The sequence below is a fragment of the Cervus canadensis genome, chromosome 6 (genome assembly GCF_019320065.1).
Source record: "Cervus canadensis isolate Bull #8, Minnesota chromosome 6, ASM1932006v1, whole genome shotgun sequence".
Classification (NCBI taxonomy): domain Eukaryota; kingdom Metazoa; phylum Chordata; class Mammalia; order Artiodactyla; family Cervidae; genus Cervus; species Cervus canadensis.
This window is the reverse complement of record NC_057391.1, coordinates 13203989-13221860: the sequence shown is the minus strand read 5'-3', so window position 1 is coordinate 13221860 and position 17872 is coordinate 13203989. Positions and strand designations below refer to the sequence as shown.

General features: G+C 38.4%; 1 protein-coding gene across 1 annotated transcript in view; it reads right to left on the bottom strand.

Annotated features, from left to right (window-relative positions):
* IQCH (IQ motif containing H) overlaps positions 1-17872 on the bottom strand; it is a 236794-nt gene that overhangs the window by 148973 nt on the left and 69949 nt on the right. Inside the window, exon 6 of the mRNA XM_043470878.1 lies at positions 1280-1400. Within this exon, the coding sequence (XP_043326813.1) occupies positions 1280-1400 (121 nt within the window). The remainder of the gene's footprint in view (positions 1-1279; positions 1401-17872) is intronic.

Sequence of the window (17872 nt, the reverse complement as noted above, 5' to 3'; positions counted from 1 at the left end):
GGCAGATAATTGAGGGATGAAAATGTAATGCTTTTCTGGAACAAGTTGCTATGGTTCTAGATTTACCTTTGTTTTGCAGCAATTTTTTACTGTATCTATTGCTAAAGCAAGGATAAATAGATTGGTTGATCGATTCATTCATCTTAATTTGACCCCAGGAAGAATATAACCTTTTCTAAAGCAAGAAATAAAAACTCTGCTGGAGTTTTCCCAGGGAGTAAATATAATGTAAACTAACTAAAACCATGTGTCACCAAGATTTCTAAACATCTAGGGTTTGTAACTAAGAAAGTAACTGTTTCAGTTGTGGGAGGTTTAATAAACGAGGAGACTTATACTGATGCAGTCCCTCTTGAGTTTTTCTGTACCACCCTAGTGGGTCAGCAGACAGGATACAGGGGCTGTAAAATGGAGAACCTATAAATCTTCAGGTACCAGAGGAACCCTGGGGAACCAACTTTAGATCTAAAACACTCCAGACATCAGTTAGAAAGTGAGATAGAAATAAATTAAAGATCATCTCACTTGCTCATATTTGAGATACAAAAGGGGATCCACTTAAGCATTCTTTAACACGTCAGCCAATTATGCAGCAAAGAGAAGTAAAGAAGGTTACATTTATGACACTCAGGCTTTAGTCATTCACTTACTCTTTCATTTGCTTATTCATTCAACCAACTATTTAGTATCTACAAAATGCTAAATGTGGTCCCAAGCACTGGGGATATTTAGATAAAGATGACATGACCTTTTGCTTAAAAAAATGAGAAATCTACTGGTTTCACAAACCAGTATTAGACTAAGTATTTAGACTGGTATAAGTCTAAGTGTTAGTATAAGTATTTAGACTAAGACCTGCATAGTTCACTTAATAATTACATTCATTCCTGGCTTCATATTTTTATATAGTAGTATACTGAAATAAAATTTTAAGTATTATCAGAAAAGGATCAGAAACTATCTGCTCAGAAGCTTGAAAATTTATAATATCACTTAAATACAATAATAATTTTAACATGTAAACATACCAAAATCTAAATCAATAGAAAATCTATAGAATAATGGATCTTAGAAGTAGAAAGGGACTCTGGTGGTCATCTAGTCCAACCTTCTGATTTACAGAGAAGGAAACTCAGGTCACAGTGAGGACTTGACTTGTCCCAAGTCACCTTGGAGAATTAGTGTTTGAGTCTGAATTCAAACTCAGGCCCCCAATCCCACCTCAAAACTCTTTCCCTTATGTTCCTAAACATATAAAATGCTTATTTGAATCACTAACCTTTGTTGGCATCTGCCTGTAAGACTGGCACTGGGGTGAAATAGGGATTCGTGCGATGAGAAGCTGGCAGAACCGTGAGGCTGGATATAGTGGAACCTTTTATTAACTTCTGAGCCTTCACCTAAATGATCAAAAATTTGTTCTCAGCAGACATTTTTGCCTTCAAAATGAACACAGTTTTCTTCTTGTAAACAATAAATAAGATTATGAATATGAATAGTTTCATTAAGTTTTAATAAAGTAGAAATATCAGCTCCAATTTTATTGCTCATGGGTACCCTGTGCTATTGTCTACTGTCAGGAGTTTGTGTAATTTAAAATAGTTAATTAAATCCAATTAACATGTTGTGATTTCCACTAAGCAAAGTCAGTATAGTAGTTAATAAAGGAACTATTAAGATTTTGTTCAATTTTAATGACTACAATATAAAAGTCCTAAATCTTGACAGAGGAGGTTTTGAATACAGCAAAGTTTTGTACAGGCAAATTTTCTAGGAAATACATATTAGAGTTTTGAGGATAAATAAAAACTGGGAAAATGTAAAAATAAATATATCAGTCAACATTAACAGGCTAAGGATAAACTCGGAGCAGACTCTAGCAGATCTTAGAAACAGTTAAGGATGTGATGTATAGATCACTTAGAGTAGGTGATTACTTTTCCTAAAGTCATTAAGTGCTTTTATTATAGTCACGAAATATGAATTGTTTCTATTAAATACTTTCTAGGTTTCAAAGATTGTATGTATTGCAAATAAATCACATGTAATTATATAGCCCAAGCACAGTATTTTTACCTTTATTATAGGTTATGAATTACCTGGGCCCTCTCATCAGGGAAGATGCAACTGCTTGGTATTTATAGATGATTTTAAAATTTCCCAGTCATTTTCCAAACATTAATTAATTTGCATAACTTCCAAGGGAACTAGGTAATGGTTTGCTATTTAACTACTGATTTTAATAAAGAACCAAGTCAGAAAGGTTAGATTTGTCTCAGGTAACGGTAGAGTACTAGATATGCAAAGATTATTCAATCTGAAGATTGATCTGATTCTGCATTAGTGAAATTTGCCACTGGATTCCACTGTAGCACATCTTCTAGTTCATCAAGGTCATGGTGACCTTAAGGAAAAAGAAAGGGAAAGTTTCATGAAGACTCCAGGGAGAAAATCACTTTGAAAAATAATATTTACTGGCTGAGAAATGTCTGTGAACAAAGTTATTTTAGAACTCCACTGCCAGGATGTGGCACTTAAGGGAAACCATTAGTATAAGTAACACCATCTTATGGACACCAAACCCTTTGGTGATGTTTGGAGAGGACGGTTTAAAATGACTACAAATAGGATTTTTAACAGGAAAGAGCACACTGTTAGTGCAGTCAGTTTCCTTCCAGGCAAGCGGGAAGAAGCAAGGGTAGAGCTCTGAGTTGCGCTGATGAGAGTGCGCATGCGCCTTGTGCGATTGTGGCACTTCAGTATTGCTGGTGCTCCTTGGTCTCTCTTCTAATCCTCAGCTCTCCTCCCCCGACTTCACTTCCAGACAGGAGTAACTTCCAGGAGCTCCTCCTAACCAGGGAGGCTGAGATAATCACACAGTGTACCATGATCCAGACATGGCACAGACATAGACAGGGATGCTCAGTATCAAAAACAGAAGGGTCTCCAGTTGTCTGGTTGATCTCAGGGTCAGGGAGGCAAAGGTAAATCGAAGGAAGATAGAAAGATTCCACTTAAATAAAACTGTCAAACACTGTGAAGGTGTAAAATATAGATTTGGCAGTATCGAGGTTCACAGCATCGTTTATCTGGATTTTCTGAAAGCCTTTGACAAAGTACACCTGACAATGTGCTCTTGAAAGCTAAAGTAGCAGGATCTGACAGCAAACACAATGTAAAGTGTGACACGAAGGAGACGGGGGAAGGCAGATGACCATCAGATTCTGTCAGGCTGTCAGCACTTTCATAACGCTGGTTTCTTTCATTCTTTACATTGCATCAGTCTCAACAGCGTAAAAGCTGGACCCAAGGGCTAGGGCTGTGCTGAAAAGGCAGTGAGGGGGGTGTGTGTGGTAGGAGGCAGAGAGGGGTGACATCCTGGTGAGTTTACATAAGTAAATCCTTCAGACAGGATCTCTGGATAGGAAACATCAGCCCCCTCTGCTGTTGGGTTCCCATGGTAAGGATAACCACTCCTGCATGTGCCCGGTTGGAAGAACAAGGTCAGTAACAACCTCAGCGTTTACTGAGCACTTACTATATAACACTAACTTTAATACAATAAACATTAAATTTCATGAGCAATGGAAAATCTAAGAGCTATGAGAGCGCAGAAGAGGGAGTAATTAACTCTGCCTGCTGGTATCACAGAAGGCTTTGCAATGACTCTCCACACTGGCTGTATATTAGCATTACTCAGGGAGCCTTTTCAAAATACTGCTGCCTGGGCCCCAACTCTGGGCAGTTAAACCAGAATAGCTGTGCTGGAGCCTGGGCCTTGGTATTTTTATAAAGCTCCCCAGGTGATTCTGATGTGCAGCCAAGGTTGAGATGTACTGCAGTAAGTGATATTTAAATTGCGTCTTAAAAGAAGCATTGAATTATATCACGTGGAGAATAGGATGCAATTACAGGTAGAAAGAATGGTGGCAACAAAGCAAAAGAGCACACAAATGCATGAAAATCTCGCTGAAGGTGAAGGGCTCTATGTGGCTCGAGTATATTGTGTGTATCAGGAGGATACGCTGTGGATGAGACGGGAAAGGTAGATAAATGCAAATTAAAGAAACCATGTTAAATGTGCTGACTGCCTAACAGAAGTTGAATATCATCTGACTCTGGCTTCTCTTTTATGTCATGTTTGATACTTATACTGAACTGTGCTTTGTGGTTTGTATACTGCTAATAAAAGAATCATACTATAAATAGAACAATGTCTCTCATATCTGGTACCTCTCATTACCATTTCCAAAACTGTAATTCAGAACTCTTATCACTTTATGCGGAAATCTTCCATAATAGCTTAAAATTTTTTCAATATTTAAAAAATATAGAAAAGCTTAAAGAAGAAAACAGCAATCATATTCCTGTCAGCCAGAATTAATCATTGTTAGTATCTTGGTATATTTGCTTCCAGTGATTTCAAACAGAAAAAAACATTCTATTTTATTATTCTGGTAACAATGATATATGCTCATTAAAAAGATTCCAAATAAAAACAGAGGTGAAAATTGAAGGAACCATATCAAATATCACTAGGTGATTCATTACCCCTGATATCTTTGGGATGATTTACTTATTGTTTTATAAAAATAGGATTTATATTACATTATTAAACTTAATTTGACATGAATTTAGTAGGAAAGGAAAAGGCTAAATTAAACCCAACCAATTATTAAGCCTCAAATAAATATTTCTTTACCACAAGATTCCTGTGAGTTAAAAAAGATTCCTCTGCATGGGTTGGCAAAGTTCTTCTTAAAGGGCCAGAGAGTAAATGTTTTAGGCTGTCCGGGATTTTTTATAGCTGGAAAGCAGCATAAGCAATATGGAAACAAAGGTTGTGAAGCTGTGTTCCACCGAAATTTTGTTTACAAAAACAGGCAGTCTGTCCTCAGGCAGTGATTTGTGGACTCCTGCTACATCATTAAATAAAGGTGATTATGAAAAAATATTTAGGCTATTTATTTATTTATATATATATATATATGTATATATATTACTACATGTTTTTATTTTGGATAATATATCCTAGCTTCAGAAGATGAGAACATGAGAAGTTTCTTGTTACTTCCATCCCCTCTCCCTCACCTCCCAATTTTGTACTGTAATATTTTTACATTGTCCAGATTTATAATACTCACATTCTGTTTTGAAGCCATCATTGCTATGATTTTTAGTATTGGTTCCACATGTGAATGGATCCAGTGATCATCAACAGTTCTTCTGGCATGGCTTCACTATGTTTGAGTTCTTTATTTTGTGGATTTTTAGACTGCCTAGCTTTGGTTATCAAGCAGTTCTTTCCAACAAGTGTTCATGGATATTTTACTTCCCTGAGCCTTTACACTTGAATTACACCTGGGGCCATCCTCTCTTCTCTTAAAACTCTGCACTGTTGTCTTCCATAGTGAATATAATGAAATCTGATACCAGCCTCATTTTTTTCTTTTTTTTTTTTTACCCCTTGTAGGTGATTTTTCCCTTCTGCCTAGATGTCTGAAACATTCTTCCTCTTTCAAGTTCAGGTGTTTAACTAGGAAATACCTTTACATTAAATATTCTAAATCAGAATTTCTTGGGATTCAATGTTTTCCTTCGGACTGCAGATTCAGTTCTTTTTTCACTTCTGGAACATGTTCTTACCTTACAGCGTTAGGTTCATCTTCTCTTTCATTTGCTGGGTTCTCTTTGTGCGGGATATCACGTGTCCTTAAATGTTGGCTCATCTTTGTCTTTCATATTGTGGTTCCTAACTATTTGTTCTCTCCTGGCTCCTTTTAGAATAGAACGCTGAGTTTTAGCTGAGCACATGGCTATCCGGTGAAAGACCACATTTTCCCAGTGTCCTCTGTGGCTAAATGTGGACATGTCGCCAGTAAAACTGTGGCAGAAGTGATATGTATAACCTCTAGGGCATCCCCTTTGAGTGCTTTCCCTGCACCATTTTTATCCTTCCTATGCACTGAAACATGGGTATGGAAAGGAGCCAGCTTCAACCACTGAAATAAGAATTTCCTATAACCACAGGAATGAGGAGGTGATGGAGCATCAGGACAGAAGGGACCGTATCTTGGATAACGTCCTGGAGGAGAGCCTGCCAGCCTTGGATTTCTCATCTGTGGATTGTTTTGTGAGTGAGAAAGAAACTAACTTATTTAAGGCATTATATCTTTGGATTTCTTTGTTACAGCAGCTTAGCTGGTAACAAACTAATATGCATGTCTATTAACTTCAAATTCATTTCCTTTATCAGATGAGAATGCATTTACTGTGCTTACAGTTTTTTCTCCCTGTCAATATTTCCAGTATTCAGCAGTGTCTGTTCTGTTCTTTCTATATATAGTGTATTTATTAGTTCCATAAAGTATTTTGGTATTCAATTTATTTCCTTATGTCTGCAACCTCTTTTTTTAATCTCATTCTGCTATTTTATCATCACATGGTTGAGCTCTAGTTTTATTTATGTCCCTATCAACTGTGCTATAATGTGAAGAAATTGGGTGAAAATTCCTCCTCACAAAATTCCTTGAGTTATGTTGTTCTTAGCTTTGTCTTTTGAAGCCCATGATTCACCCTCCCTCCCCACCTTCCTTTGTTTTGTTAGCTGTGGGTGAAATACTGGCATATACATGATAGATCAGTAGTGACCGTATCATTTCTTTTTGCCTTGCACATATTTGCGCAGCTGTGTCCAGACATTCTACTTGCTCTGATATAGTATCTCATCCCCCATTTTCTGGCACTAGTGTGTTTTCTCTCCCAGCAACATGTGCTAACTGGGTATTCTGGGGTTTTTCCACCTTTCTGTTACCTGAAGACTTAGTGTGGGAAGTCTCTGTTTCAGGACATATGCAGTTATTGTTAAAATACACAGACACCCTTCCCTTTCCTGAGACTTAGATGAACATCCTATATCAGAGCTGCGTGCTTCATGCTCAGTCGTGTCCAGCTCTTGTGACATGATGGACTGTAGCCTACCAGGCTCCTCTGTCCAAGGGATCCTCCACACAAAAATACTGGTGTGGCCACATTAACAAATTGAAAGATAAAAACCATATGATTATCTCAATAGATGCAGAGAAAGCCTTTGACAAAATTCAACACTCATTTATGATTAAAACTCTCCAAAAAGCAGGAATAGAAGGAACATACCTCAACATAATAAAAGCTATATATGACAAACCCACAGCAAGCATCACCCTCAATGGTGAAAAATTGAAGGCATTTCCCCTGAAATCAGGAACAAGACAAGGGTGCCCACTCTCACCACTACTATTCAACATAGTGTTGGAAGTTCCTGGCCACAGCAATCAGAGCAGAAAAAGAAGTAAAAGGAATCCAGATAGGAAAAGAAGAAGTAAAACTCTCACTGTTTGCAGATGACATGATCCTCTATATAGAAAACCCTAAAGACTCTACCAGAAAATTACTAGAGCTAATCAATGAATATAGTAAAGTTGCAGGATATAAAATTAACACACAGAAATCCCTTGCATTCCTATATACTAACAATGAAAAAACAGAAAGAGAAATTAAGGAAACAATACCATTCACCATTGCAACAAAAAGAATAAAATACTTAGGAGTATATCTACCTAAAGAAACAAAAGACCTATACATAGAAAACTATAAAACACCGATGAAAGAAATCAAAGAGGACACAAACAGATGGAGAAACATACCGTGTTCATGGATTGGAAGAATCAATATTGTCAAAATGGCTATTCTACCCAAAGCAATCTATAGATTCAATGCAATCCCTATCAAGCTACCAACGGTATTTTTCACAGAACTAGACCAAAGAATTTCACAATTTGTATGGAAATACAAAAAACCTCGAATAGCCAAAGTAATCTTGAGAAAGAAGAATGGAACTGGAGGAATCAACCTGCCTGACTTCAGACTCTACTACAAAGCCACAGTCATCAAGACAGTGTGGTACTGGCACAAAGACAGAAATATAGACCAATGGAACAGAATAGAAAGCCCAGAGATAAATCCACGAACCTATGGACACCTTATCTTTGACAAAGGAGGCAAGGATATACAATGGAAAAAAGACAACCTCTTTAACAAGTGGTGCTGGGAAAACTGGTCAACCACTTGTAAAAGAATGAAACTAGAACACTTTCTAACACCATACACAAAAATAAACTCAAAATGGATTAAAGATCTAAATGTAAGACCAGAAACTATAAAACTCCTAGAGGAGAACATAGGCAAAACACTCCGACATAAATCACAGCAGGATCCTCTATGACCCACCTCCCAGAATATTGGAAATAAAAGCAAAACTAAACAAATGGGACCTAATGAAACTTAAAAGCTTTTGCACTACAAAGGAAACTATAAGTAAGGTGAAAAGACAGCCCTCAGATTGGGAGAAAATAATAGCAAATGAAGAAACAGACAAAGGATTAATCTCAAAAATATACAAGCAACTCCTGCAGCTCAATTCCAGAAAAATAAATGACCCAATCAAAAAATGGGCCAAAGAACTAAACAGACATTTCTCCAAAGAAGACATACAGATGGCTAACAAACACATGAAAAGATGCTCAACATCACTCATTATTAGAGAAATGCAAATCAAAACCACAATGAGGTACCATTACACGCCAGTCAGGATGGCTGCTATCCAAAAGTCTACAAGCAATAAATGCTGGAGAGGGTGTGGAGAAAAGGGAACCCTCTTACACTGTTGGTGGGAATGCAAACTAGTACAGCCGCTATGGAAAACAGTGTGGAGATTTTCTTAAAAAACTGGAAATAGAACTGCCATATGACCCAGCAATCCCACTTCTGGGCATACACACTGAGGAAACCAGATCTGAAAGAGACACGTGCACCCCAATGTTCATCCCAGCACTGTTTATAATAGCCAGGACATGGAAGCAACCTAGATGCCCATCAGCAGATGAATGGATAAGGAAGCTGTGGTACATATACACCATGGAATATTACTCAGCCATTAAAAAGAATTCATTTGAACCAGTCCTAATGAGATGGATGAAGCTGGAGCCCATTATACAGAGTGAAGTAAGCCAGAAAGATAAAGAACATTACAGCATACTAACACATATATATGGAATTTAGAAAGGTGATAACGATAACCCTATATGCAAAACAGAAAAAGAGACACAGAAATACAGAACAGACTTTTGAACTTTGTGGGAGAATGTGAGGGTGGGATATTTCAAAAGAACAGCATGTATACTATCTATGGCGAAACAGATCACCAGCCCAGGTGGGATGCATGAGACAAGTGCTCTGGCCTGGTGCACTGGGAAGACCCAGAGGAATCGGGTGGAAAGGGAGGTGGGAGGGGGGATCGGGATTGGGAATACATGTAAATCCATGGCTGATTCATATCAATGTATGACAAAACCCACTGGGAAAAAAAAAAAATACTGGTGTGGGTTGCCTTGCCCTTCTCCAGGGGATCTTTCCAACCAAGGAATCAAACCCACGTCTCTTGCATCTCCTGCGTTGGCAGGTGGGTTCTTTACCACTAGTGCCACCGGGGAAGCCCCATATCAGAGTTTCCTCTACCCAACTGAGACTGAAACCATCCCTCCCAACCCCAACCCCCCAGGGCATTGGAACATTTTGGTGGAATCCTGAGGATGTCACCTCTTTCAGGAAGAATCAGACACATTGTTTACTTCCCAGTTTCACTTGTTGCCTCCAAGTTCCCTTGTCAGAAAAGAAAAATGATAAGAAGGCCTGCTTGATTGTCTTCTCTCCAGATTTTGTAGTATTTCTGAGGATCTCAATATTTTGAGGATTCTCAAAATGCCAGTAGTATTTCTAAGGGCTGAGGCGGGGTGAGGCAAGGAGCTATGGGGCACCCTCTACTCTGCTCCAAAATCTCCTGCTTAGTGAATTTAAGAAATTATGTACAACCTTCATGACCATATTCAGCAACTCTGGCCCAACACTGGTCCTCATCTGATGGATAGGGAAACTAAAAATCAGAAAGGGAAAATACTTGGAACACATGCATAATCTGCCTTGTAGTTCAGAGGCACAACTAAAATGCATGTCACTGTTCATGCCCCAGTGCTTCATGCTATATTTTCTTGGTTCCTGAGTTCTTGAACCTTTAAGCAAACACATCTCAGGTTGTCAGTTCATAGTAAAATCCTACCACTTTGTGCCCTATCTCACTCCTTTCCAAGTGACATTTAATTTAGAAATAGCAGGAGTCTCACCTTCTCTCAGACTAAGTGAAACAGGAGAGGAGAGGGCAAGGCACAACATTTAAAAGAAAGACATAGATATACGACATGACAAGAAATGGTTAGAACCAAGCAGGTCCAAGATGGCAGAAGATTCAACTTCCATTGGACCTTGACCTTCATTATACACTTGTTGTAATACATTAGCATGCTAAAGAACATACCCACCAGCACCATGACAGTTCTGAAGCTAACCATTGCTGTTCAATTGCTAAGTCATGTCTTACTCTTCGAGACCCCATGGACTGCAGCACGCCAGGCTTCCCTGTCCTTTACTTCTCCAAGAGTTTGCTCAAACTCATGTCCACTGAATCAGTGATGCCATCCAACCATCTCATCCTCTGTCATCCACTTCAATGACCTCTTCCTCCCTTCAATCTTTCCCAGCATCAGGGTCTTTTCCAAGGAGTCGTCTTTTCAGTGGCTGAAGTATCAAAGTTAAAGCATCAGGCCATCCAATGAATATTCAAGGTTGATTTCCTTTAGGATGGACTGGTTTGATCTCCTTGCTAACCAAGGGACTCTCAAGAGTCTCCTCCAGCACCACTTGGACAGCATCAGTTTCTCAGCGCTCAGCCTTATTTATGGTCCAACTCTCAGATCCATACATGACTACTGGGAAAACCATAGCTTTGACTATATGGACCTTCATCAGCAAAATAATGTCTCTGCTTTTTAATACACTGTATAGGTTTGTAATAGTTTTTCTTCCAAGGAGCAAGCGTCTTTTAATTTCATGGCTGCAATCACTGTCCACAGTGATTTTGGAGCTCAAGAAAATAAGGTCTGTTACTGTTTCCATTGTTTCCCCATCTATTTGCCAGGAAGTGATGGGATCAAATGCCACAATCTTAGTTTTTTGAATGTTGAGTTTTAAGCCAGCTTTTTCACACTCCTCTTTCACCTTCATCAAGAAGCTCTTTCGTTCTTTGTTTTCTGCCATTAGGTGGTATCATCTGCATATCTGGGGTTATTGATATTTCTCCCAGCAATCTTGGTTCTAGCTTGTGCTTCATCCAGCCTGGCATTTTGCATGATGTACTCTGCATGTATGTTAAATAAATAGGGTGACAATATACAGCCTTGACGTACTCCTTTCCCAATTTTGAACCAGTCCATTGTTCCATGTCTGGTTCTAACTGCTTCTCGACCTGCATACAGGTTTCTCAGAAGGCAGGTAAGGTGGTCTGGTATTCCCATATCTTTAAGAATTTTCCAGTTTGTTGTGATCCACACAGTCAAAGGCTTTAGCATAGTCAATGAAGCAGAAGTAGATGTTTTTCTGGAATTCTCTTGCTTTTTCTATGACCCAGTGGATGTGAAGCTAACCATAAAGGCCCAAAGTGGGCATGGCCAAATTCCTAGAAATCTCCACCCTTTTCCTGAAATAATGGGAGTAATCCTTCCACTCATTAGCCTAGGAAATTATCCAGCCCATAAAAACTAACCATACCATACTTTGAGGCTCTCTCACCTTCTGAGATGGCCCACACTCTGTCTGTGGAGTGTGTTTCTCTCTAAATAAGTCCACTTCTTACCTATCACTTTGTCTCTCACTGAATTCTTTCCCAATGAGACATCAAGAACCTGAAATTCACTGGGAACATAAGGATTACCAGTATTCTTGGAACTAGTAGAAAAACTCTCTGGAGAGGCTTCTGCAGCACAAAAGCAAGAATCCTGAGTTTGAGAACTGTATTTGAATCCCAGCTTTGCCATTTACTTAGCAATGTACAGGGTAGGCATAAGTCATTTACTATCTCTGAGCCTCAGTTTTATCTTCTGTAAAGTAGGGATATTCTTACAGAGCAGCTGAATTTCATGTAAAGGATCTATTCCTGGAGACATTTTATCATTGTAAACTCATATAATTCAAAACAACTAGATGAAGAATGGCAAGTATGGCAAAGATGTCTGGTGAACCATCAGTGTACTGCTCAACCAGAAACCGCATTTCCCAGACCCTCTTGTAGCTTCCCATGTCTTTGTGACAAGTTCTGGCTGGCAGTATAGAAACTGCAGTGATTCTCCTGGTTGGACGACAGAAAGATGGTGGGAGAGGCAGTTGTCTTAGATCACAGACGGAAAACAGCCTGTTCAGTAGGACAGAGCAGTAAAATGGAAAGTGTGTGGTGCCTGGCATTGTAGAGCTGCTGTGTCAGCCACAAACTGCTCTGCTGAAACTGTGACACTAAGAGGCATTAAGTAGTGTTGCATTTAATCTGTTATTTGTTAAACTATTATCCTGAATTACACAGGATATTTTTATTTACTCAAGTGGTACCTCCCTTAAGCTTAAATAGATTTTAAATTTGCTCAGATTGATCCAGCTTTGTAAGAAAATGAAATTTTTTTGTTTTTTAACTTGGGGAGATTTGAATCATTTCAAACTTTGTGTATAAAGCCAGAATTCATTATTTTACATCATGGTATTTCAAGTTTATATAATTCAATTTCACATAAAATTCAGCATAACTGGGCTTCCATAAGGTCACTGTGAGGAATTAACATGTTAATATATGGAAATACACATGATAAACTTTTCTTGATACCAGAAACTAGGTTTCATTTTTGTCTCACATAAACACTTTATTGAAGTGTGATATTTTTTAAAGGCACAAATCATAAAGTCATCAATTGATAAATTTTTACAAAATAACCTCTGTAGGTAACCAGCCTTCAGAAAAAGAGGTACAACACTGCAAGCAACCAAGGGACTTCACTCACGTTCCCTCCCAGTTGCTTTCATAACCCAAAGGTAACCACGATTCTGAATTCTATCACCAGCTATAAGTTTTCCGCTTTTGAACTTAACATAAATGGATTATTACAATATGTATTCTTTTGTATCTGACTTTTTTCTTTTAAAATTGGTGTGAGATTTATCCATATTTTTATATATAGCAGTGTGTTCACACCATTGTATTGATTTTGAGTTATATTAAAAATTATATTTATAGCTATAAACAGTAAGACTTGAGCCTCCAAACTCCCCACTTTTTTCCATTGTTTATGAGATTTCTTCTGGAACACTCTTTCTCCCTCTTTCTCTCTCTCAGCTCTGGCTATTATCTGTCACTTTTAAAAACTGCCTTAAAGGTAATATCCTCTCGGAAATCACCTCTGATCTCTTCTTCCTCTGAGTTCATATAGCTTTTCTTTGTACTTTGCTTATTTCATTTACAACATATATTTTAGGTATTTGTGTAATACCCTGAAGGCGTTACATAATCCAGAATTTATCTGAATCTGTCTTTCAATATCATTTGAATAAATAGAGCAAAAATTTTTTTTGAAATATAATCACTTAAGACATTGGAAAGAAGCAATTAATATAACCATATTAATAGCAAATATTTTCCTTTTGGATAAACATAGTACAATAGCAAGACTGAAAAATGGGCTAGTCACCATCGTAGTAATGATAGCTTATAACAGATTAATCCTCCTTAAAATAACAATTATACATTCTGGAAAATATTAAAAAAGGAAAAACTATTTGAAGGTACACAGGTAAATTGAAAACAGGCAGAAACTAAAAGGGAGTTGATGTGGAAATAAGGAAACTATTGGCAGATCAAATTGCCAACATCTGCTGGATCATCAAGAAAGCAAGACAGTTGCAAAAAATATCTACTTCTGCTTTATTGACTATGCCAAAGCCTTTGACTGTGTGGATTACAACAAACTGTAGAAAATTCTTAAAGAGATGGGAATACCAGATCATCTGACCTGAAACATGAGAAATCTGTATGCAGGTCAAAAAGCAACAGTTAGAACTGGACATGGAACAACAGACTGGTTCCAAATAGGGAAAGGAGAATGTCAAGGCTATATATGGTCATGCTGCTTATTTAAATTATATGCAGAATACATCATGTGAAATGCTGGACTGGGTGAAGCACAAACTGGAATCAAGATTGCTGGAACAAATATCAATAACCTCAGATATGCAGATGACACCACCCTAATGACAGAAAATGAAAAACTAAAGAGCCTCTTATAGAAAGTGAAAGAGGAGAGAGAAAAAGTTGGCTGAAAACTCAACATTCAGAAAACTAAGATCATGGCATCCGGTCCAATCACTTCACGGCAAAGAGATGGGGAAACAATGGAAACTTTAAAAGTGAGAAACTTTATTTTCGGGGGCTCCAAAATCACTGTAGATGGTAACTGCAGCCATGAAATTAAAAGATGTTTGCTCCTTGGAAGGAAGCTATGACCAACCTAGACAGCATATTAAAAAGCAGAGACATTACTTTGCTAACAAAGGTCTGTCTGGTCAAAGCTATGGTTTTTCCAGTAGTCATGTATGGATGTTAGAGTTAGACTAAAAAGAAAGCTGAGAGCCAAAGAATTGATGCTTTTGAACTGTGTTGTTGAAGAAGACTCTTGAGAGTCCCTTGGACTGCAAGGAGATCCAACCAGTCCATCCTAAAGGAGATCAGTCCTGAATGTTCATTGGAAGGACTGATGTTGAAGCTGAAGCTCCAATACTTTGGCAACCTGATGCAAAGAGCTGACTCATTGGGAAAAGACCCTGATGCTGGGAAAGATTGAAGGCAGAAGGAGAAGGGGACAACAGAGGATGAGATGGTTGGATGGCATTACCGACTCAATGGGCATGAGTTTGAGTAAACTGCGGGAGTTGGTGATGGACAGGGAGGCCTGGCATGCTGCAGTCTATGGGGTCGCAAAGAGTCGGACACGATTGAGTGACTGAACTGAACTGATATTATGAATACTTTTTTCTACTCTGTCGCTTGGCATTTCATTATCTTACTGGTGTCTTTGTTTTTAACTAAAATTTTTAATTTATTAATTAAAAAAATAAATGTTTGGCTGTGCTGAGTCTTTTTTGCTGTGTGAGGGCTTTCTTCAGTTGCGGTGCTCTGGCTTCTCATTGTGGTGGCTTCTTTTGTTGCAGAGCAGAGGTTCTGGAAGGCATGGGCTTTAGTAGTTGTGGACACAGGTGCAATAGTTGTGGCACACAGGCTTAGTTGCCCTGCAGTATGTGGAATCTTCCCAGATTAGGGATCAAACTGGTGTCCTTTGTATTGGCAGGTGGATTCTTTACCACTGGACCACCAGGAGAGTCCTGTTTTTAACTAAACTTTTGATTTTGAGATAATTGTGGATTCACATGCAATTGTAAGTAATAATGCAGGCAGATCCTTTGCACTCTTAACTCAATTTTTCTCATAATAGCATATTGCCAAAGTATAGTACAATATGACAACTGAAATACTGATACAGCTAAGATATGGAACATTTCCTCTAGCTCATGGATTCCTCATGTTATCCACTAATAGCCACAGGAACACCCCTCCCACCCCACACTCCTTTAAACCCTGACAACAACTAATCTGTTCTCTATTTCTGTAATTTATCATTTAAAATATGTTAGATAAATGGACTCTTACAGCATGTAACCTTTTGGAATTGTTTTTTTCACTCAACGTAATTCTTTGAGGATTTAATCCAGGTTGTTGCTTATGTCAGCAGTTTATTCCTTTTTGTTGCTGACTAGTAACCCACAGTATGAGTACCACAACTGTTAAACCATTTGCCTGTTAAAGGGTGTATGGGCTGTCTCCAGTGTTTGGTGACGATGAAAAAAGTTGCTGTGCACCTTTGTGTGCAGCTTTTTATATGAACCTACTTGTCGTTTCTTTAGGACAGATTCCCAGGGGCGTAACTGCTGGATCTCATGGTAGTCGCATGCTTCTTTCCTCCGCGTACATTTAGAGCTTCATCAGACGGTGTTATGAGTTTTGTTTCAACATCGATATAATTTAGAAAACTCAAGAAGAAAAAGCAAGTCTATTGTTTTTACCCATATTTCTGCTTTACTGTGGTCTTTCTTCTTTTCTGATATTCCAAAATTCTTTCTTTTATCATTTTCAATCTATTTAGAGTATTTTCTTTAGCCAGTGTTTAGGGTCAGTGTAAACAATATTACTCTGTAAAGCAATATTGCATAGGAACCTGGAATGATAGGTCCATGAATCAAGGCAAGTTGGAAGTGATTAAACAGAAGATGGCAAGAGTGAACATCGACCTTTTAGGAATCAGCAAACTAAAATGGACTGGAATGAGTGAATTTAATTCAGATGACCATTATATCTACTACTGTGGGCAAGAATCCCTTAGAAGAAATGGAGTAGTCATCACAGTCAACAATAGAGTCTGAAATGCAGTACTTGGATGCAGACTCAAAAACGACAGAATGATCTCTGTTCATTTCTAAGGCTAAGCATTCAATATCACAGCAATCCAAGTCTATGCCCCGACCAGTAATGCTGAAGAAGCTGAAGTTGAACGGTTCTATGAAGACCTACAAGACCTTCTAGAACTAACACCCAAAAAAGATGTCCTTTTCATTATAGGGGACTGGAATGCAAAAGTAGGAAGTCAAGAAACACCTGGAGTCACAGGCAAATTTGGCCTTGGAGTATAAAATGAAGTAGGGTAAAGGCTAATAGAGTTTTACCAAGAGAATGCACTGGTCATAGCAAATACCCTCTTCCAACAAGACAAGAGAAGATTCTACACATGGACATCACCAGATGGTCAACACCAAAATCAGATTGATTATATTCTTTGCAGTCAAAGATAGAGAAGTTCTATACAGCCAGCAAAAACAAGACCGAGCTGACTGTGGCACAGATCATGAACTCCTTATTGCAAAATTCAGACTTAAATTGAAGAAAGTAGGGAAAACCACTAGACCATTCAGGTCTGACCTAAATTAGATCCCTTACGACTATACAGTGGAAGTGACAAATAGATTCAAGGGATTAGATCTGATAGACAGAGTGCCCTAATAACTATGGACAGAGGTTTGTTACATTGTACAGGCAACAGGGAACAAGACCATCCCCCCAAAAAAGAAATGCAAAAAGGCAAAATGGTTGTCTGAGGAGGCCTTACAAATAGCTGTGAATAGAAGAGAAGTGAAAGGCAAAGGAGAAAAGGAAATTACACCCGTTTGAATGCAGAGTTCCAAAGAACAGCAAGGAGAGATAGGAAAGCCTTCCTGAGCAATCAATGCAAAGAAACAGAGGAAAACAATAGAACGGGAAAGTCTAGAGATCTCTTCAAGAAAATTAGAGATACCAAGGGAACATTTCATGCAAAGATGGGCTCAATAAAGGACAGAAATGGTTGGACCTAACAGAAGCAGAAGATATTAAGAAGAGGTGGCAAGAATACACAGAAGAAGTGTACAAAAAAGATCTTCATGACCCAGATAATCATGATAGTGTGATCCCTCACCTAGAGCCAGACATCCTGGAATGTGAAGTCAAGTGGGCCTTAGGAAGCATCACTGCAAACAAAGATAGTGGAGGTGATGGAATTCCAGTTGACCGATTTATTTCAAATCCTAAAAGATGAATCTGTGAAAGTGCTGCACTCAATGTGCCAGCAAATTTGGAAAACTCAGCAGTGGCCACAGAACTGAAAAAGTCAGTTTTCATTCCAATCCCAAAGAAAAGCAATGCCAAAGAATGATCAAACTAACAAACAGTTGCACTCATCTCACATGCTAGTTAAGTAATGCTCAACATTAGCCAAGCCAGACTTCAACAATATGTGAATGGTGAACTTCCAGATCAAGCTGGGTT